General features: G+C 50.7%; 1 protein-coding gene and 1 long non-coding RNA gene across 2 annotated transcripts in view; one reads left to right on the forward strand and one right to left on the reverse strand.

Annotated features, from left to right (window-relative positions):
• The first annotated feature begins 328 nt into the window (after positions 1-328).
• LOC149978215 (uncharacterized) lies at positions 329-3,999 on the forward strand. The gene is made up of 3 exons (XR_016486932.1): positions 329-909; positions 946-987; positions 1,024-3,999. It is a non-coding gene; the product is annotated as an uncharacterized LOC149978215 (long non-coding RNA).
• A 257-nt stretch (positions 4,000-4,256) lies between these two features.
• Positions 4,257-22,064, reverse strand: part of tmem178bb (transmembrane protein 178Bb) — a 155,705-nt gene continuing 137,897 nt past the window's right edge. The window contains exon 5 of the mRNA XM_090201386.1: positions 4,257-4,600. Within this exon, the coding sequence (XP_090057512.1) occupies positions 4,350-4,600 (251 nt within the window). The 3' untranslated portion in view covers positions 4,257-4,349. The remainder of the gene's footprint in view (positions 4,601-22,064) is intronic.

The raw sequence follows: 22,064 nt of genomic DNA on the forward strand, positions 1-22,064 counted from the left end.
CAGAGGCAGGGGATAGCCAGGGGCTCTGACACTTTACACACAATGCATGTGTTGTTGGTGAGTCCTCCAGATCAGAGGCAGTAGAGATGACCAGGGGCACGCTCTGACACTTTACAAACAATGCATTTGTGGTTGTCCTCCAGATCAGAGGCAGTAGGGATGGACCAGGGATGTTCTCTTGATAAGTACTTTTAGGTGTCAGGGAAAATGTATGGAGTAAAAAGCACATTATTGTCTTTTAGGAATGTAGTGAAGTCAAAGTTATAAATAGTAAAGTACAGATACCCCCCCCCCCCCCAAAAAAAAGACTTAAGAAGTATTTAAAAGTATTTTTTACTTAAGTACTTTACACCACTGGGATTGGGCATTTCTTTACATTTAACGTTTTCTGTAATTGTTTATGAATAACATTGTCATTAACATTAACACTTCATGATCAAAAGTGATATGATGTTGTGACAAACCTTTTACAGAAAGAGAATGGCTGAGATTCCCAGCCTGTGATAGGCTGAGCCTTTGTCCTCCATCTTTAGAAGCTTGTGGTTTTACCTGAAGCTGTGCCACCTCTCCTCACGACATCTTTCACCGGTTGTCCTCTAGCTCTAAATATAATCTGCTCCGTAGTAAAACCCCCAAGGCAGAGAGCAACAATACAATTTTGAAAGTCTTCGTCCTCCCAAACAGATGACAGGACAGAACCAGGGGTAATATTGTCCTCCCAAACAGATGACAGGACACAACCAGGGGTAATATTGTCCTCCCAAACAGATGACAGGACGGAACCAGGGGTAATATTGTTTAAACAGATGACAGGACAGAGCCAGGGGTAATATTGTCCTCCCAAACAGATGACAGGACAGAACCAGGGGTAATATTGTCCTCCCAAACAGATGACAGGACAGAACCAGGGTAATATTGTTTAAACAGGTGACAGAACAGAACCAGGGTAATATTGTCCTCCCAAACAGATGACAGGACAGAACCAGGGTAATATTGTTTAAACAGGTGACAGAACAGAACCAGGGTAATATTGTCCTCCCAAACAGATGACAGGACAGAACCAGGGTAATATTGTTTAAACAGGTGACAGAACAGAACCAGGGTAATATTGTCCTCCCAAACAACAGATGACAGGACAGAACCAGGGTAATATTGTTTAAAGTACTAGTACAACACACAGTTCCTTCATTCAGGATTGGTTTCAGTACTACCCACAGTTTCCTTCATTCAGGATGGGTTTCAGTACTACACACAGTTTCCTTCATTCAGGATGGGTTTCAGTACAACACACAGTTCCTGCATTCAGGATGGGTTTCAGTACAACACACAGTTTTCTGCATTCAGGATGGGTTTCAGTACTACACACAGTCCCCTCATTCAGGATGGGTTTCAGTACAACACACAGTTCCCTTCATTCAGGATGGGTTTCAGTACTACACACAGTTCCTTCATTCAGGATGGGTTTCAGTACAACACACAGTTTCCTTCATTCAGGATGGGTTTCAGTACAACACACAGTTCCTTCATTCAGGATGGGTTTCAGTACAACACACAGTTCCTTCATTCAGGATGGGTTTCAGTACTACACACAGTCCCCTCATTCAGGATGGGTTTCAGTACAACATACAGTTCCCTCATTCAGGATGGGTTTCAGTACAACATACAGTTCCCTTCATTCAGGATGGGTTTCAGTACAACACACAGTTCCCGTCATTCAGGATGGGTTTCAGTACAACACACAGTCCCCTCATTCAGGATGGGTTTCAGTACAACACACAGTTTCCTGCATTCAGGATGGGTTTCAGTACTACACACAGTTTCCTGCATTCAGGATGGGTTTCAGTACAACACACAGTTCCCTTCATTCAGGATGGGTTTCAGTACTACACACAGTCCCCTCATTCAGGATGGGTTTCAGTACAACACACAGTTCCCTTCATTCAGGATGGGTTTCAGTACAACACACAGTTCCTTCATTCAGGATGGGTTTCAGTACAACACACAGTTCCCTTCATTCAGGATGGGTTTCAGTACAACACACAGTTCCCTTCATTCAGGATGGGTTTCAGTACAACACACAGTTCCCTTCATTCAGGATGGGTTTCAGTACTACACACAGTTCCCTCATTCAGGATGGGTTTCAGTACAACACACAGTTCCCTCATTCAGGATGGGTTTCAGTACAACACACAGTTCCCTTCATTCAGGATGGGTTTCAGTACAACACACAGTTCCCTTCATTCAGGATGGGTTTCAGTACAACACACAGTTCCCTTCATTCAGGATGGGTTTCAGTACAACACACAGTTCCCTTCATTCAGGATGGGTTTCAGTACAACACACAGTTCCCTTCATTCAGGATGGGTTTCAGTACAACACACAGTTCCCTTCATTCAGGATGGGTTTCAGGACAACACACAGTTTCCTCATTCAGGATGGGTTTCAGTACAACACACAGTTCCTTCATTCAGGATGGGTTTCAGGACGATACAAAGAGAGTGAATGAATGTATAAAATGTTAGATGACTGAGGATAGACGGGGCTTGAAGAAATAGGTATGTGTCTCCATTGGCATCCTATTCCCTGTCCAGTGCACTACTGTTGACTAGGGACCAGAGGGGAAAGGGAGCCATTTGGGACGATTGGCAACCTATTTCCCTATCCAGTGTACTGTACTACTGTTGACTAGGGACCAGAGGGAAAAGGGGGCCATTTGGGATGCAAACTAGTATGCCCCCGGTGGGCATGACAATGCTCCAACATGGCATTTCCTGGCTGTAATTTCTCTGGAATGATGATTCGGTAGTTTTGTACAACAGTAGAGATACTCTAGAGAGCCTGTATCGTGTGATGTGCCATTCTTCTCCCACAGCTAGTCCAATGACCCAGAGTAGATCTGAGGAACACACAGCTAGTCCAATGACCCAGAGTAGATCTGAGGAACACACAGCTAGTCCAATGACCCAGAGTAGATCTGAGGAACACACAGCTAGTCCAATGACCCAGAGTAGATCTGAGGAACACACAGCTAGTCCAATGACCCAGAGTAGATCTGAGGAACACACAGCTAGCCCAATGACCCAGAGTAGATCTGAGGAACACACAGCTAGCCCAATGACCCAGAGTAGATCTGAGGAACACACAGCTAGTCCCAATGACCCAGAGTAGATCTGAGGAACACACAGCTAGTCCAATGACCCAGAGTAGATCTGAGGAACACACAGCTAGTCCAATCGGAAGTCTCCAACAAGCTGAGGTGTCTCTTTAGAACAGGATGTGCTGTTTATAATACTCCAACCTTTGACCCCTTTCAGTTAGTGTTGATTTAACCCTCTTCGACACAGGAGGTTGGTGGCACCTCAATTGGGGAGGACGGGCTCGTGGTAAATGGCTTGAGAGGAAATAGGTGGAATGGTATCAAACACATGGTCTCCATGTGTTTGAATGGTTTGGTTTCCATGGTTTCAATGTGTTTGAATGGTTTGGTTTCCATGGTTTCAATGTGTTTGAATGGTTTGGTTTCCATGGTTTCAATGTGTTTGAATGGTTTGGTTTCCATGGTCTCCATGTGTTTGAATGGCTTGGTTTCCATGTGTTTGAATGGTTTGGTTTCCATGGTTTCCATGTGTTTGAATGGTTTGGTTTCCATGGTTATCATTTGTTTGAATGGTTTGGTTTCCATGGTTTGGTTTCCATGGTTTCCACGTGTTTGATACCGTTCCATTTGCGCCGTTCAAGCCATTACGATGAGCCGTCCTCCCCTCAGCAACAACAGAGTTTCAGTTATTCTCCTTGTTGTGGAGGCTGGTCACCATGATGAGTTAGTTCCTCTGAGGTTCAGGCTGTTGTTCTTGTCACTCCCATCCCTTGTTGTCTGTCATCGCCTGTCATCGTTCATTACTGAAAGGTTCCTCTCGTTCCCCCCAGTAGAGAAGGCCGTTTCATGGTACATCCATTTCAAGCATCACAACATCCCCGACTACAACCCCCCCCCAGCACAACTTCAGATCGATGATTAGATTTTTCTGTCAGTTCGTGTGTTTAAAAAAAAAAAAAACTATTGTTTTTCAAGAAACCAGATCATGTTTATACACACACACACACACACACACACACACACACACACACACACACACACACACACACACACTTTAAACAAAGAAAAAACAAAACATTGTCTTTAAGTGGAAAATGATTAATTAAATGAATGCATGGATTTGTCAACTCATTGTTACATTTTTGTTTGTTAAATTCTCTTTTGTTACGGCTGTCCTGTGTGGTTAAAGGTGTAGTCAGCTATCTATCTAGGAACTGGACCTCCAGTCACTCTATCCTCCATCCCAGTCCCTCTAGCAGACCGTCCCGTTCTCCTGCCTCGACTTGGGGCAGGTGGATCGAGGGATGGGCTGGACGGAGGGAGCCAGGGTACAGAAGAAACCAGCGATGAGGGTGAGCCCCAGACCTCCCCAGGCGCAGAACATAGACCAGCCGTAGCCGTGGCCGATGTCGTCCGGCAGGCCGTACAGATAGCGAGGATAACGGGACAGCTCGAAGTTGATCCCCGCCACGCAGGTACAGAGAGAGATTATACAGAAGGTGCCTGGGGAGGAGAGAGGGGGAGGTGGGGAGAGGGTAAGAGGGGAGGTGTCGAGGGAGAGAGTGGGGGAAGATAAAGGAGAGGGGAGGGGTGGAGAGAGGGGAGGTTGGGGAAAGGAACGAGTGAGAAGGTGGGGATAGTTAGTTAGAGAGAAGAGGTAGAGAGAGAAGAGGTAGAGAGAGAAGAGGTGGGGAGAGGGAGAGAGAGAGAAGAGGTGGGGAGAGGGAGAGAGAAGAGGTGGGAAGAGGGAGAGAGAGAGAGAAGAGGTGGGAAGAGGGAGAGAGAGAAGAGGTGGTGAGAGGGAGAGAGAGAAGAGGTGGGGAGAGAGAGAGAAGAGGTGGGGAGAGAGAGAGAGAGGAGGTCGGAAGAGGGAGAGCGAGAGAGAGAGGAGGTCGGAAGAGGGAGACAGAGAGAGAGAGAGAGAGGAGGTCGGGAGAGGAGGTCGGAAGAGGGAGAGAGAGAGAAGAGGTGGGGAGAGGGAGTGGGAAGAGGGGGAGAGAGAGAGAGAGAGAGAGAGAGAGAGGAGGTGGGAAGAGGGAGGGAGGGAGAGAGAGAGAGAGAGAGAGAGGAGGTGGGAAGAGGGAGGGAGAGAGAGAGAGGAGGTGGGAAGAGGGAGAGAGGTTACACTGATGCAATAAGAACGATGTTCACTTGGTGTTTGAGTGTGAAACCGTTTATCAGTAATATAATACAACATTCCTATCATCATTATTTTGGAGAACCAATTTCCAACACATTCAGACTGTGAACATTTTGTACAAACAGAAAACTGTCCACTGTACAGCATTAAAATACATTACTTTGGACTTTTTTGTCAACGGTTCCTCTCTTTTGTGTGTGTAGATTGAGGGTGTAATTCCACCCTGACTCTGTGAGCTGGGTGTGTGACACCACTGGGCTGTTTATCTGTGTCCCCAATGGCACCCAACAACCCTGTATAGGACACTACTTCTGACCAGGACCCAATGGCACCCAACACCCCTGTATAGGACACTACTTCTGACCAGGAACCAATGGCACCCAACACCCCTGTATAGGACACTACTTCTGACCAGGAACCAATGGCACCCAACACCCCTGTATAGGACACTACTTCTGACCAGGACCCAATGGCACCCAACAACCCTGTATAGGACACTACTTCTGACCAGGACCCAATGGCACCCAACAACCCTGTATAGGACACTACTTCTGACCAGGACCCAATGGCACCCAACAACCCTGTATAGGACACTACTTCTGACCAGGACCCAATGGCACCCAACAACCCTGTATAGGACACTACTTCTGACCAGGAACCAATGGCACCCAACAACCCTGTATAGGACACTACTTCTGACCAGGACCCAATGGCACCCAACAACCCTGTATAGGACACTACTTCTGACCAGGAACCAATGGCACCCAACAACCCTGTATAGGACACTACTTCTGACCAGGAACCAATGGCACCCAACACCCCTGTATAGGACACTACTTCTGACCAGGAACCAATGGCACCCAACACCCCTGTATAGGACACTACTTCTGACCAGGAACCAATGGCACCCAACAACCCTGTATAGGACACTACTTCTGACCAGGAACCAATGGCACCCAACACCCCTGTATAGGACACTACTTCTGACCAGGACCCAATGGCACCCAACAACCCTGTATAGGACACTACTTCTGACCAGGACCCAATGGCACCCAACAACCCTGTATAGGACACTACTTCTGACCAGGACCCGAATGGGTATGTGCAGACCAGCTGGCTGGAGTGTTTACGGACATATTGAATCTCTCCCTATCCCAGTCTGCTGTCCCCACTTGCTTCAAGATGTCCACCATTGCTCCTATTCCAAAGAAAGCGAAGGTAACTGAACTAAATGACTATCGCCCCGTAGCACTGAACTAAATGACTATCGCCCCGTAGCACCGAACTAAAATGACTATCGCCCCGTAGCACTGAGCTAAATTACTATCGCCCCGCAGCACTGAACTAAATGACTATGACGGGTCGCCCCCCCCAGGTCGTGAGAGTTGGCAACAACACCTCCACCTCGCTGATCCACAACACGGGAAGCCCCCCCAGATGGTGAGAGTAGGCAACAACACCCCCGCCTCGCTGATCAACAACACGGGAAGCCCCCCCAGGTGGTGAGAGCAGGCAACAACACCTCCACCTCGCTGATCCACAACACGGGGAGCCCCTCAGGGATGTGTGCTTAGTCCCCTCCTGTACTCCCTGTTCACACCTGACTGCACCGGCCGTGCAGGTCTCCAACTCAATTATCAGGTTTGGTGAAGACACAACAGTGATAGGCTGATTACCAGCAATGACGAGGTGAGGGCCCTGGTGGGAGTGGTGCCAGGAAAATAACCTCTACGTTTTACAAAACGAAGGAGCTGATCGTGGACTACAGGAGACAGCAGAGAGAGCACGCCCCCATCCACTCCGACAGGGCCACCCCCGTCCACATCGAAGGGCCGCCCCCCCATCCACATCTACAGGGCCCCCCCCCATCCACATCTACAGGGCCCCCCCCCCATCCACATCTACAGGGCCGCCCCCATCCATATCTACAGGGCCACCCCCCCATCCACATCTACAGGGCCGCCCCCATCCACATCTATAGGCCGCCCCTGTCCACATCTACATCTACAGGGTCGCCCCCCCCCGTCCACATCTACAGGGCCGCCCACTTCCACATCTACAGGGCCGCCCCCTTCCACATCTACAGGGCCGCCCCCTTCCACGTCTACAGGCCCCCCCCATCCACATCTACAGGGCCGCCCCCCCATCCACATCTACAGAGCCGCCTCCCCCCATCCACATCTACAGGGCCGCCCCCCCCCATCCACATCTACAGGGCCGCCCCCATCCACATCTATAGGCCGCCCCTGTCCACATCTACATCTACAGGGTCGCCCCCCCCCGTCCACATCTACAGGGCCGCCCACTTCCACATCTACAGGGCCGCCCCCTTCCACATCTACAGGGCCGCCCCCTTCCACGTCTACAGGCCCCCCCCATCCACATCTACAGGGCCGCCCCCCCATCCACATCTACAGAGCCGCCTCCCCCCATCCACATCTACAGGGCCGCCCCCCCCATTTCACATCTACAGGGCCGCCCCTCCATCCACATCTACAGGGCCCCCCCATCCACATCTACAGGGCCCCCCATCCACGTCTAGAGGGCCGCCCCCCCCATCCACGTCTACAGGGCCGCCCCCCCCATCCACGTCTACAGGGCCGCCCCCCCATCCACATCTACAGGGCCGCCCCCCCATCCACATCTACAGGGCCGCCCCCCCATCCACATCTACAGGGCCCCCCCATCCACATCTACAGGGCCCCCCATCCACGTCTAGAGGGCCGCCCCCCCCATCCACGTCTACAGGGCCGCCCCCCCCATCCACGTCTACAGGGCCGCCCCCCATCCACATCTACAGGGCCCCCCCCGTCCACATCTACAGGGCCCCCCCATCCACATCTACAGGGCCGCCCCCCCATCCACATCTACAGGGCCGCCCCCCCATCCACATCTACAGGGCCGCCCCCCCATCCACATCTACAGGGCCGCCCCCCCATCCACATCTACAGGGCCGCCCCCCATCCACATCTACAGGGCCGCCCCCCCATCCACATCTACAGGGCCGCCCCCCCATCCACATCGAAGGGCCGCCCCCATCCACATCGAAGGGGCCGCCCCCATCCACATCGAAGGGCCGCCCCCATCCACATCGAAGGGCCGCCCCCATCCACATCGAAGGGCCGCCCCCATCCACATCGAAGGGCCGCCCCCATCCACATCGAAGGGCCGCCCCCATCCACATCGAAGGGCCGCCCCCCCCCCCCATCCACATCGAAGGGCCGCCCCCCCATCCACTTCGAAGGGCCGCCCCCCCATCCACATCTACAGGGCCGCCCCCATCCACATCTACAGGGCCGCCCCCATCCACATCTACAGGGCCGCCCCCCCGTCCATATCTACAGGGCCTCCCCCATCCATATCTACAAGGTCGCCCCCCCCCATCCACATCTACAGGGTCGCCCCCCCATCCACATCTACAGGGCCACCCCCCATCCACATCTACAGGGCCACCCCCCCATCCACATCTACAGGGCCACCCCCCCATCCACATCTACAGGGCCACCCCCCCATCCACATCTACAGGGCCGCCCCCATCCACATCTATAGGCCGCCCCCGTCCACATCTACATCTACAGGGCCCCCCCCCGTCCACATCTACAGGGCCGCCCCCTTCCACGTCTACAGGCCCCCCCACAACCACATCTACAGGGCCGCCCCCCCATCCACATCTACAGGGCCGCCCCCCCCATCCACATCTACAGGGCCGCCTCCCCCCATCCACATCTACAGGGCCGCCACCCCATCCACATCTACAGGGCCGCCCCCCCCATCCACATCTACAGGGCCCCCCCATCCACATCTACAGGGCCGCCCCCATCCACATCTATAGGCCGCCCCCGTCCACATCTACATCTACAGGGCCCCCCCCGTCCACATCTAAAGGGCCGCCCCCTTCCACATCTACAGGGCCGCCCCCTTCCACGTCTACAGGCCCCCCCACAACCACATCTACAGGGCCGCCCCCCCATCCACATCTACAGGGCCGCCCCCCCATCCACATCTACAGGGCCGCCTCCCCCCATCCACATCTACAGGGCCGCCCCCCCATCCACATCTACAGGGCCGCCCCCCCATCCACATCTACAGGGCCCCCCCATCCATATCTACAGGGCCCCCCCATCCACGTCTAGAGGGCCGCCCCCCCCATCCACGTCTACAGGGCTGCCCCCCCCATCCACTGTTCACCCTGCTACCATCTAGAAGATCATCAAGGACCTCAGCCACCAGAGTCACGGCCTGTTCACCCCGCTACCATCTAGAAGATCATCAAGGACCTCAGCCACCAGAGTCACGGCCTGTTCACCCTGCTACCATCTAGAAGATCATCAAGGACCTCAGCCACCCGAGTCACAGACTGTTCACCCTGCTACCATCTAGAAGATCATCAAGGACCTCAGCCACCCGAGTCACGGACTGTTCACCCTGCTACCATCTAGAAGATCATCAAGGACCTCAGCCACCAGAGTCACGGCCTGTTCACCCTGCTACCATCTAGAAGATCATCAAGGACCTCAGCCACCAGAGTCACGGACTGTTCACCCTGCTACCATCTAGAAGATCATCAAGGACCTCAGCCACCAGAGTCACGGCCTGTTCACCCTGCTACCATCTAGAAGATCATCGAGGACCTCAGCCACCCGAGTCACGGCCTGTTCACCCTGCTACCATCTAGAAGATCATCGAGGACCTCAGCCACCAGAGTCACGGCCTGTTCACCCTGCTACCATCTAGAAGTCGGTGACAGGTCAATCAAAGCTGGGACCCAGAGACTGAAAAAACAGGCCATCGGACTGTTAAATAGTCACCACTAGCCGGCCTCCCCTCAGTACCCTGCCCTGAACTATAGTCACCACTAGCCGGCCTCCCCTCAGTACCCTGCCCTGAACTATAGTCACTGTTACTAGTCTCCCCCCAGTACCCTGAACTATAGTCACTGTTACTAGTCTCCCCCAGTACCCTGAACTATAGTCACTGTTACTAGTCTCCCCCCAGTACCCTGAACTATAGTCACTGTTACTAGTCTCTCCTCAGTACCCTGCCCTGAACTATAGTCACTGTTACTAGTCTCCCCCAGTACCCTGAACTATAGTCACTGTTACTAGTCTCCCCCCAGTACCCTGAACTATAGTCACTGTTACTAGTCTCCCCCCAGTACCCTGAACTATAGTCACTGTTACTAGTCTCCCCCAGTACCCTGAACTATAGTCACTGTTACTAGTCTCCCCCCAGTACCCTGAACTATAGTCACTGTTACTAGTCTCCCCCCAGTACCCTGAACTATAGTCACTGTTACTAGTCTCCCCCAGTACCCTGAACTATAGTCACTGTTACTAGTCTCCCCCCAGTACCCTGAACTATAGTCACTGTTACTAGTCTCTCCTCAGTACCCTGCCCTGAACTATAGTCACTGTTACTAGTCTCCCCCAGTACCCTGAACTATAGTCACTGTTACTAGTCTCCCCCCAGTACCCTGAACTATAGTCACTGTTACTAGTCTCCCCCCAGTACCCTGCCCTGAACTATAGTCACTGTTACTAGTCTCCCCCAGTACCCTGAACTATAGTCACTGTTACTAGTCTCCCCCCAGTACCCTGAACTATAGTCACTGTTACTAGCCTCCCTCAGTACCCTGAACTATAGTCACTGTTACTAGTCTCCCCCCAGTACCCTGAACTATAGTCACTGTTACTAGTCTCCCCCAGTACCCTGAACTATAGTCACTGTTACTAGTCTCCCCCAGTACCCTGAACTATAGTCACTGTTACTAGTCTCCCCCAGTACCCTGAACTATAGTCACTGTTACTAGTCTCCCCCCAGTACCCTGAACTATAGTCACTGTTACTAGTCTCTCCTCAGTACCCTGCCCTGAACTATAGTCACTGTTACTAGTCTCCCCCAGTACCCTGAACTATAGTCACTGTTACTAGTCTCCCCCCAGTACCCTGAACTATAGTCACTGTTACTAGTCTCCCCCCAGTACCCTGAACTATAGTCACTGTTACTAGTCTCCCCCAGTACCCTGAACTATAGTCACTGTTACTAGTCTCCCCCCAGTACCCTGAACTATAGTCACTGTTACTAGTCTCCAACCAGTACCCTGAACTATAGTCACTGTTACTAGTCTCCCCTCAGTACCCTGAACTATAGTCACTGTTACTAGTCTCCCTCAGTACCATGCCCTGAACTATAGTCACTGTTACTAGCCTCCCCCCAGTACCCTGAACTATAGTCACTGTTACTAGTCTCACCCAGTACCCTGAACTATAGTCACTGTTACTAGTCTCCCCTCAGTACCCTGAACTATAGTCACTGTTACTAGTCTCACCCAGTACCCTGCCCTGAACTATAGTCACTGTTACTAGTCTCCCCCCAGTACCCTGAACTATAGTCACTGTTACTAGTCTCCCCTCAGTACCCTGAACTATAGTCACTGTTACTAGCCTCCCCCAAGTACCCTGAACTATAGTCACTGTTACTAGTCTCCCCCAGTACCCTGAACTATAGTCACTGTTACTAGTCTCCCCCAGTACCCTGAACTATAGTCACTGTTACTAGTCTCCCCCCAGTACCCTGAACTATAGTCACTGTTACTAGTCTCCCCCCAGTACCCTGAACTATAGTCACTGTTACTAGTCTCCCCCAGTACCCTGAACTATAGTCACTGTTACTAGTCTCCCCCCAGTACCCTGAACTATAGTCACTGTTACTAGTCTCACCCAGTACCCTGAACTATAGTCACTGTTACTAGTCTCCCCTCAGTACCCTGAACTATAGTCACTGTTACTAGTCTCCCCCAGTACCCTGAACTATAGTCACTGTTACTAGTCTCCCCTCAGTACCCTGAACTATAGTCACTGTTACTAGTCTCCCCCAGTACCCTGAACTATAGTCACTGTTACTAGTCTCCCCCAGTACCCTGAACTATAGTCACTGTTACTAGTCTCCACCCAGTACCCTGAACTATAGTCACTGTTACTAGCCTCCCCCCAGTACCCTGAACTATAGTCACTGTTACTAGCCTCCCCCCAGTACCCTGAACTATAGTCACTGTTACTAGTCTCTCCCTCAGTACCCTGAACTATAGTCACTGTTACTAGTCTCCCCCAGTACCCTGAACTATAGTCACTGTTACTAGCCTCCCCCCAGTACCCTGAACTATAGTCACTGTTACTAGTCTCCCCCAGTACCCTGAACTATAGTCACTGTTACTAGCCTCCCCCCAGTACCCTGCCCTGAACTATAGTCACTGTTACTAGCCTCCCCCCAGTACCCTGCCCTGAACTATAGTCACTGTTACTAGTCTCCACCCAGTACCCTGAACTATAGTCACTGTTACTAGCATCCCCCCAGTACCCTGAACTATAGTCACTGTTACTAGCCTCCCCCCAGTACCCTGAACTATAGTCACTGTTACTAGTCTCCCCCAGTACCCTGAACTATAGTCACTGTTACTAGCCTCCCCCAGTACCCTGCCCTGAACTATAGTCACTGTTACTAGCCTCCCCCCAGTACCCTGAACTATAGTCACTGTTACTAGTCTCCCCCAGTACCCTGAACTATAGTCACTGTTACTAGCATCCCCCCAGTACCCTGAACTATAGTCACTGTTACTAGCCTCCCCCCAGTACCCTGAACTATAGTCACTGTTACTAGTCTCTCCCTCAGTACCCTGAACTATAGTCACTGTTACTAGCCTCCCCCCAGTACCCTGAACTATAGTCACTGTTACTAGCCTCCCCCCAGTACCCTGAACTATAGTCACTGTTACTAGTCTCCACCCAGTACCCTGAACTATAGTCACTGTTACTAGTCTCCCCCAGTACCCTGAACTATAGTCACTGTTACTAGTCTCCCCCCAGTACCCTGAACTATTGTCACTGTTACTAGTCTCCCCCAGTACCCTGAACTATAGTCACTGTTACTAGTCTCCCCCAGTACCCTGAACTATAGTCACTGTTACTAGCCTCCCCCCAGTACCCTGAACTATAGTCACTGTTACTAGCCTCCCCCCAGTACCCTGCCCTGAACTATAGTCACTGTTACTAGTCTCCACCCAGTACCCTGAACTATAGTCACTGTTACTAGCCTCCCCCCAGTACCCTGCCCTGAACTATAGTCACTGTTACTAGCCTCCCCCCAGTACCCTGAACTAAAGTCACTGTTACTAGTCTCCCCCCAGTACCCTGAACTATAGTCACTGTTACTAGCCTCCCCCCAGTACCCTGAACTATAGTCACTGTTACTAGTCTCCCCCAGTACCCTGAACTATAGTCACTGTTACTAGTCTCCCTCAGTACCCTGAACTATAGTCACTGTTACTAGTCTCCCCCCAGTACCCTGAACTATAGTCACTGTTACTAGCCTCCCCCAGTACCCTGAACTATAGTCACTGTTACTAGCCTCCCCCAGTACCCTGAACTATAGTCACTGTTACTAGCCTCCCCCAGTACCCTGAACTATAGTCACTGTTACTAGCCTCCCCCAGTACCCTGAACTATAGTCACTGTTACTAGTCTCCCCCCAGTACCCTGAACTATAGTCACTGTTACTAGCCTCCCCCAGTACCCTGAACTATAGTCACTGTTACTAGTCTCCCCCCAGTACCCTGAACTATAATCACTGTTACTAGCCTCCCCCAGTACCCTGCCCTGAACTATAGTCACTGTTACTAGTCTCCCCCCAGTACCCTGAACTATAGTCACTGTTACTAGTCTCCCTCCAGTACCCTGCCCTGAACTATAGTCACTGTTACTAGTCTCCCCCAGTACCCTGAACTATAGTCACTGTTACTAGCCTCCCCCCAGTACCCTGAACTATAGTCACTGTTACTAGTCTCCCCCCAGTACCCTGAACTATAGTCACTGTTACTAGCCTCCCCCAGTACCCTGCCCTGAACTATAGTCACTGTTACTAGTCTCCCCCCAGTACCCTGAACTATAGTCACTGTTACTAGTCTCCCCCCAGTACCCTGAACTATAGTCACTGTTACTAGTCTCCCCTCAGTACCCTGAACTATAGTCACTGTTACTAGTCTCCCCCAGTACCCTGAACTATAGTCACTGTTACTAGTCTCCCCCCAGTACCCTGAACTATAGTCACTGTTACTAGTCTCCCCCCAGTACCCTGAACTATAGTCACTGTTACTAGTCTCCCCCCAGTACCCTGAACTATAGTCACTGTTACTAGTCTCCCCCAGTACCCTGAACTATAGTCACTGTTACTAGTCTCCCCCAGTACCCTGCCCTGAACTATAGTCACTGTTACTAGTCTCCCCCCAGTACCCTGAACTATTGTCACTGTTACTAGTCTCCCCCCAGTACCCTGAACTATAGTCACTGTTACTAGTCTCCCCCCAGTACCCTGAACTATAGTCACTGTTACTAGTCTCCCCTCAGTACCCTGAACTATAGTCACTGTTACTAGCCTCCACCCAGTACCCTGAACTATAGTCACTGTTACTAGTCTCCCCCAGTACCCTGAACTATAGTCACTGTTACTAGTCTCCCCCCAGTACCCTGAACTATAGTCACTGTTACTAGTCTCCCCCCAGTACCCTGAACTATAGTCACTGTTACTAGTCTCCCCCCAGTACCCTGAACTATAGTCACTGTTACTAGTCTCCCCCCAGTACCCTGAACTATAGTCACTGTTACTAGTCTCCCCCCAGTACCCTGAACTATAGTCACTGTTACTAGTCTCCCCCAGTACCATGCCCTGAACTATTGTCACTGTTACTAGTCTCCCCCAGTACCCTGAACTATAGTCACTGTTACTAGTCTCCCCCCAGTACCCTGAACTATAGTCACTGTTACTAGTCTCCCCCAGTACCATGCCCTGAACTATTGTCACTGTTACTAGTCTCCCCCAGTACCCTGAACTATAGTCACTGTTACTAGCCTCCCCCCAGTACCCTGAACTATAGTCACTGTTACTAGTCTCCCCCCAGTACCCTGCCCTGAACTATAGTCACTGTTACTAGTCTCCCCCAGTACCCTGAACTATAGTCACTGTTACTAGCCTCCCCCCAGTACCCTGAACTATAGTCACTGTTACTAGTCTCCCCCCAGTACCCTGAACTATAATCACTGTTACTAGCCTCCCCCCAGTACCCTGCCCTGAACTATAGTCACTGTTACTAGCCTCCCCCCAGTACCCTGAACTATAGTCACTGTTACTAGTCTCCCCTCAGTACCCTGAACTATAGTCACTGTTACTAGTCTCCACCCAGTACCCTGAACTATAGTCACTGTTACTAGCCTCCCCCCAGTACCCTGAACTATAGTCACTGTTACTAGTCTCCCCCCAGTCCCCTGAACTATAGTCAATGTTACTAGTCTCCCCCCAGTACCCTGAACTATAGTCACTGTTACTAGTCTCCCCCCAGTACCCTGAACTATAGTCACTGTTACTAGTCTCCCCCCAGTACCCTGAACTATAGTCACTGTTACTAGTCTCCCCCCAGTACCCTGAACTATAGTCACTGTTACTAGTCTCCCCCCAGTACCCTGAACTATAGTCACTGTTACTAGTCTCCCCCCAGTACCCTGAACTATAGTCACTGTTACTAGTCTCCCCCAGTACCATGCCCTGAACTATAGTCACTGTTACTAGCCTCCACCAGTGCCCTGAACTATAGTCACTGTTACTAGTCTCCCCCCAGTACCCTGAACTATAGTCACTGTTACTAGTCTCCCCCAGTACCCTGCCCTGAACTATAGTCACTGTTACTAGCCTCCCCCCAGTACCCTGAACTATAATCACTGTTACTAGCCTCCCCCCAGTACCCTGCCCTGAACTATAGTCACTGTTACTAGCCTCCCCCCAGTACCCTGAACTATAGTCACTGTTACTAGTCTCCCCTCAGTACCCTGAACTATAGTCAATGTTACTAGTCTCCCCCCAGTACCCTGAACTATAGTCACTGTTACTAGTCTCCACCCAGTACCCTGAACTATAGTCACTGTTACTAGTCTCCCCCAGTACCCTGAACTATAGTCACTGTTACTAGTCTCCCCCCAGTACCCTGAACTATAGTCACTGTTACTAGTCTCCACCAGTACCCTGAACTATAGTCACTGTTACTAGCCTCCCCCCAGTACCCTGAACTATAGTCACTGTTACTAGTCTCCCCCAGTACCCTGAACTATAGTCACTGTTACTAGCCTCCCCCCAGTACCCTGAACTATAGTCACTGTTACTAGTCTCCCCCAGTACCCTGAACTATAGTCACTGTTACTAGTCTCCCCCAGTACCCTGAACTATAGTCACTGTTACTAGTCTCCCCCCAGTACCCTGAACTATAGTCACTGTTACTAGTCTCCCCCCAGTACCCTGAACTATAGTCACTGTTACTAGCCTCCCCCCAGTACCCTGCCCTGAACTATAGTCACTGTTACTAGCCTCCCCCCAGTACCCTGCCCTGAACTATAGTCACTGTTACTAGTCTCCCCTCAGTACCCTGAACTATAGTCACTGTTACTAGTCTCCCCCCAGTACCCTGAACTATAGTCACTGTTACTAGTCTCCCCCCAGTACCCTGAACTATAGTCACTGTTACTAGCCTCCCCCCAGTACCCTGAACTATAGTCACTGTTACTAGCCTCCCCCCAGTACCCTGAACTATAGTCACTGTTACTAGCCTCCCCTCAGTACCCTGAACTATAGTCACTGTTACTAGTCTCCCCCCAGTACCCTGAACTATAGTCACTGTTACTAGTCTCCCCCCAGTGCCCTGAACTATAGTCACTGTTACTAGCCTCCCCCCAGTACCCTGAACTATAGTCACTGTTACTAGTCTCTCCCCAGTACCCTGCCCTGAACTATAGTCACTGTTACTAGTCTCTCCCCAGTACCCTGAACTATAGTCACTGTTACTAGTCTCCCCCCAGTACCCTGAACTATAGTCACTGTTACTAGTCTCCCCCAGTACCCTGAACTATAGTCACTGTTACTAGTCTCCCCTCAGTACCCTGAACTATAGTCACTGTTACTAGTCTCCCCCAGTACCCTGAACTATAGTCACTGTTACTAGTCTCCCCTCAGTACCCTGCCCTGAACTATAGTCACTGTTACTAGTCTCCCCCCAGTACCCTGAACTATAGTCACTGTTACTAGTCTCCCCCAGTACCCTGAACTATAGTCACTGTTACTAGTCTCCCCCAGTACCCTGAACTATAGTCACTGTTACTAGTCTCCCCTCAGTACCCTGCCCTGAACTATAGTCACTGTTACTAGTCTCCCCCAGTACCCTGCCCTGAACTATAGTCACTGTTACTAGCCTCCCCCCAGTACCCTGAACTATAGTCACTGTTACTAGTCTCCCCCCAGTACCCTGCCCTGAACTATAGTCACTGTTACTAGTCTCCCCTCAGTACCCTGAACTATAGTCACTGTTACTAGTCTCCCCCCAGTACCCTGCCCTGAACTATAGTCACTGTTACTAGTCTCCCCCAGTACCCTGAACTATAGTCACTGTTACTAGTCTCTCCCTCAGTACCCTGAACTATAGTCACTGTTACTAGCCTCCCCCAGTACCCTGAACTATAGTCACTGTTACTAGTCTCCCCCCAGTACCCTGAACTATAATCACTGTTACTAGTCTCCCCCCAGTACCCTGAACTATAGTCACTGTTACTAGTCTATATACTATAGTCACTGTTACTAGTCTCCCCCAGTACCCTGAACTATAGTCACTGTTACTAGTCTCTCCCTCAGTACCCTGAACTATAGTCACTGTTACTAGTCTCCCCCAGTACCCTGAACTATAGTCACTGTTACTAGTCTCCCCCAGTACCCTGAACTATAGTCACTGTTACTAGCCTCCCCCAGTACCCTGAACTATAGTCACTGTTACTAGTCTCCCCCCAGTACCCTGAACTATAGTCACTGTTACTAGCCTCCCCCAGTGCCCTGAACTATAGTCACTGTTACTAGTCTCCCCCCAGTACCCTGAACTATAGTCACTGTTACTAGTCTCCCCCAGTACCCTGAACTATAGTCACTGTTACTAGTCTCCCCCAGTACCCTGCCCGAATCTATGGTCACTGTTACTAGCCTCCCCTCAGTACCCTGAACTATAGTCACTGTTACTAGTCTCCCCCAGTACCCTGCCCGAATCTATGGTCACTGTTACTAGCCTCCCCTCAGTACCCTGAACTATAGTCACTGTTACTAGTCTCCCCCCAGTACCCTGAACTATAGCCACTGTTACTAGTCTCCCCCCAGTACCCTGAACTATAGTCACTGTTACTAGTCTCCCCCCAGTACCCTGAACTATAGTCACTGTTACTAGCCTCCCCCCAGTACCCTGAACTATAGTCACTGTTACTAGTCTCCCCCAGTACCCTGAACTATAGTCACTGTTACTAGTCTCCCCCCAGTACCCTGAACTATAGTCACTGTTACTAGTCTCCCCCCAGTACCCTGAACTATAGTCACTGTTACTAGTCTCCCCCCAGTACCCTGCCCTGAACTATAGTCACTGTTACTAGTCTCCCCCCAGTACCCTGAACTATAGTCACTGTTACTAGCCTCCCTCAGTACCCTGAACTATAGTCACTGTTACTAGCCTCCCTCAGTACCCTGAACTATAGTCACTGTTACTAGTCTCCCCCAGTACCCTGAACTATAGTCACTGTTACTAGCCTCCCCCCAGTGCCCTGAACTATAGTCACTGTTACTAGTCTCCCCCCAGTGCCCTGAACTATAGTCACTGTTACTAGCCTCCCCCCAGTACCCTGAACTATAGTCACTGTTACTAGTCTCCCTCAGTACCCTGCCCTGAACTATAGTCACTGTTACTAGTCTCCACCCAGTACCCTGAACTATAGTCACTGTTACTAGTCTCCCCCCAGTACCCTGAACTATAGTCACTGTTACTAGTCTCCCCCCAGTACCCTGAACTATAGTCACTGTTACTAGTCTCCACCCAGTACCCTGCCCTGAACTATAGTCACTGTTACTAGTCTCCCCCCAGTACCCTGAACTATAGTCACTGTTACTAGCCTCCCCCAGTACCCTGAACTATAGTCACTGTTACTAGTCTCCCCCCAGTACCCTGAACTATAGTCACTGTTACTAGTCTCCCCCCAGTACCCTGCCCTGAACTATAGTCACTGTTACTAGCCTCCCCCCAGTACCCTGAACTATAGTCACTGTTACTAGTCTCCCTCAGTACCCTGCCCTGAACTATAGTCACTGTTACTAGTCTCCCCCAGTACCCTGCCCTGAACTATAGTCACTGTTACTAGTCTCCCCCCAGTACCCTGAACTATAGTCACTGTTACTAGTCTCCCCCCAGTACCCTGAACTATAGTCACTGTTACTAGTCTCCCCCCAGTACCCTGAACTATAGTCACTGTTACTAGCCTCCCCCAGTACCCTGAACTATAGTCACTGTTACTAGCCTCCCCCCAGTACCCTGAACTATAGTCACTGTTACTAGCCCCCCCCCAGTACCCTGAACTATAGTCACTGTTACTAGCCTCCCCCCAGTACCCTGAACTATAGTCACTGTTACTAGTCTCCCCCAGTACCCTGAACTATAGTCACTGTTACTAGCCTCCCCCCAGTACCCTGAACTATAGTCAATGTTACTAGCCTCCCCCCAGTACCCTGAACTATAGTCACTGTTACTAGCCTCCCCACAGTACCCTGAACTATAGTCACTGTTACTAGCCTCCCCCCAGTACCCTGAACTATAGTCAATGTTACTAGCCTCCCCCAGTACCCTGAACTATAGTCACTGTTACTAGTCTCCCCCCAGTACCCTGAACTATAGTCACTGTTACTAGCCTCCCCACAGTACCCTGAACTATAGTCACTGTTACTAGTCTCTCCTCAGTACCCTGCCCTGAACTATAGTCACTGTTACTAGTCTCCCCCCAGTACCCTGAACTATAGTCACTGTTACTAGTCTCCCCCAGTACCCTGCCCTGAACTATAGTCACTGTTACTAGTCTCCCCCAGTACCCTGAACTATAGTCACTGTTACTAGTCTCTCCTCAGTACCCTGCCCTGAACTATAGTCACTGTTACTAGTCTCCCCCCAGTACCCTGAACTATAGTCACTGTTACTAGTCTCTCCTCAGTACCCTGCCCTGAACTATAGTCACTGTTACTAGTCTCCCCCCAGTACCCTGAACTATAGTCACTGTTACTAGTCTCCCCCCAGTACCCTGAACTATAGTCACTGTTACTAGTCTCCCCCCAGTACCCTGAACTATAGTCACTGTTACTAGTCTCCCCCAGTACCCTGAACTATAGTCACTGTTACTAGTCTCCCTCAGTACCCTGAACTATAGTCACTGTTACTAGTCTCCCCCAGTACCCTGAACTATAGTCACTGTTACTAGCCTCCCCCCAGTACCCTGAACTATAGTCACTGTTACTAGTCTCCCTCAGTACCCTGCCCTGAACTATAGTCACTGTTACTAGTCTCCCCCAGTACCCTGAACTATAGTCACTGTTACTAGCCTCCCCCAGTACCCTGAACTATAGTCACTGTTACTAGTCTCCCCCAGTACCCTGAACTATAGTCACTGTTACTAGCCTCCCCTCAGTACCCTGCCCTGAACTATAGTCACTGTTACTAGTCTCCCCCCAGTACCCTGAACTATAGTCACTGTTACTAGTCTCCCCCAGTACCCTGAACTATAGTCACTGTTACTAGCCTCCCCCCAGTACCCTGAACTATAGTCACTGTTACTAGCCTCCCCCAGTACCCTGAACTATAGTCACTGTTACTAGTCTCCCCTCAGTACCCTGCCCTGAACCTTACTCACTGTTACTATAGTCACTGTTACTAGTCTCCCCCAGTACCCTGAACTATAGTCACTGTTACTAGCCTCCCTCCAGTACCCTGCCCTGAACTATAGTCACTGTTACTAGTCTCCCCCAGTACCCTGAACTATAGTCACTGTTACTAGCCTCCCTCAGTACCCTGAACTATAGTCACTGTTACTAGTCTCCCCTCAGTACCCTGAACTATAGTCACTGTTACTAGCCTCCCTCAGTACCCTGAACTATAGTCACTGTTACTAGTCTCCCCCCAGTACCCTGAACTATAGTCACTGTTACTAGCCTCCACCCAGTACCCTGAACTATAGTCACTGTTACTAGTCTCCCCCCAGTACCCTGCCCTGAACTATAGTCACTGTTACTAGCCTCCCCCCAGTACCCTGAACTATAGTCACTGTTACTAGCCTCCCCCCAGTACCCTGAACTATAGTCACTGTTACTAGCCTCCCCCCAGTACCCTGAACTATAGTCACTGTTACTAGTCTCTCCCAGTACCCTGAACTATAGTCACTGTTACTAGCCTCCACCCAGTACCCTGAACTATAGTCACTGTTACTAGCCTCCCCCCAGTACCCTGAACTATAGTCACTGTTACTAGTCTCCCCCCAGTACCCTGAACTATAGTCACTGTTACTAGCCTCCCCCCAGTACCCTGAACTATAGTCACTGTTACTAGCCTCCCCCCAGTACCCTGAACTATAGTCACTGTTACTAGCCTCCCCCAGTACCCTGAACTATAGTCACTGTTACTAGTCTCCCCTCAGTACCCTGCCCTGAACCTTACTCACTGTTACTATAGTCACTGTTACTAGTCTCCCCCAGTACCCTGAACTATAGTCACTGTTACTAGCCTCCCTCCAGTACCCTGCCCTGAACTATAGTCACTGTTACTAGTCTCCCTCCAGTACCCTGTCCTGAACTATAGTCACTGTTACTAGTCTCCCCCCAGTACCCTGAACTATAGTCACTGTTACTAGCCTCCCTCAGTACCCTGAACTATAGTCACTGTTACTAGTCTCCCCCCAG

Source organism: Oncorhynchus mykiss, chromosome 15, assembly GCF_057628025.1.
Source record: "Oncorhynchus mykiss isolate SJ-2025 chromosome 15, ASM5762802v1, whole genome shotgun sequence".
In the NCBI taxonomy this organism is placed as follows: domain Eukaryota; kingdom Metazoa; phylum Chordata; class Actinopteri; order Salmoniformes; family Salmonidae; genus Oncorhynchus; species Oncorhynchus mykiss.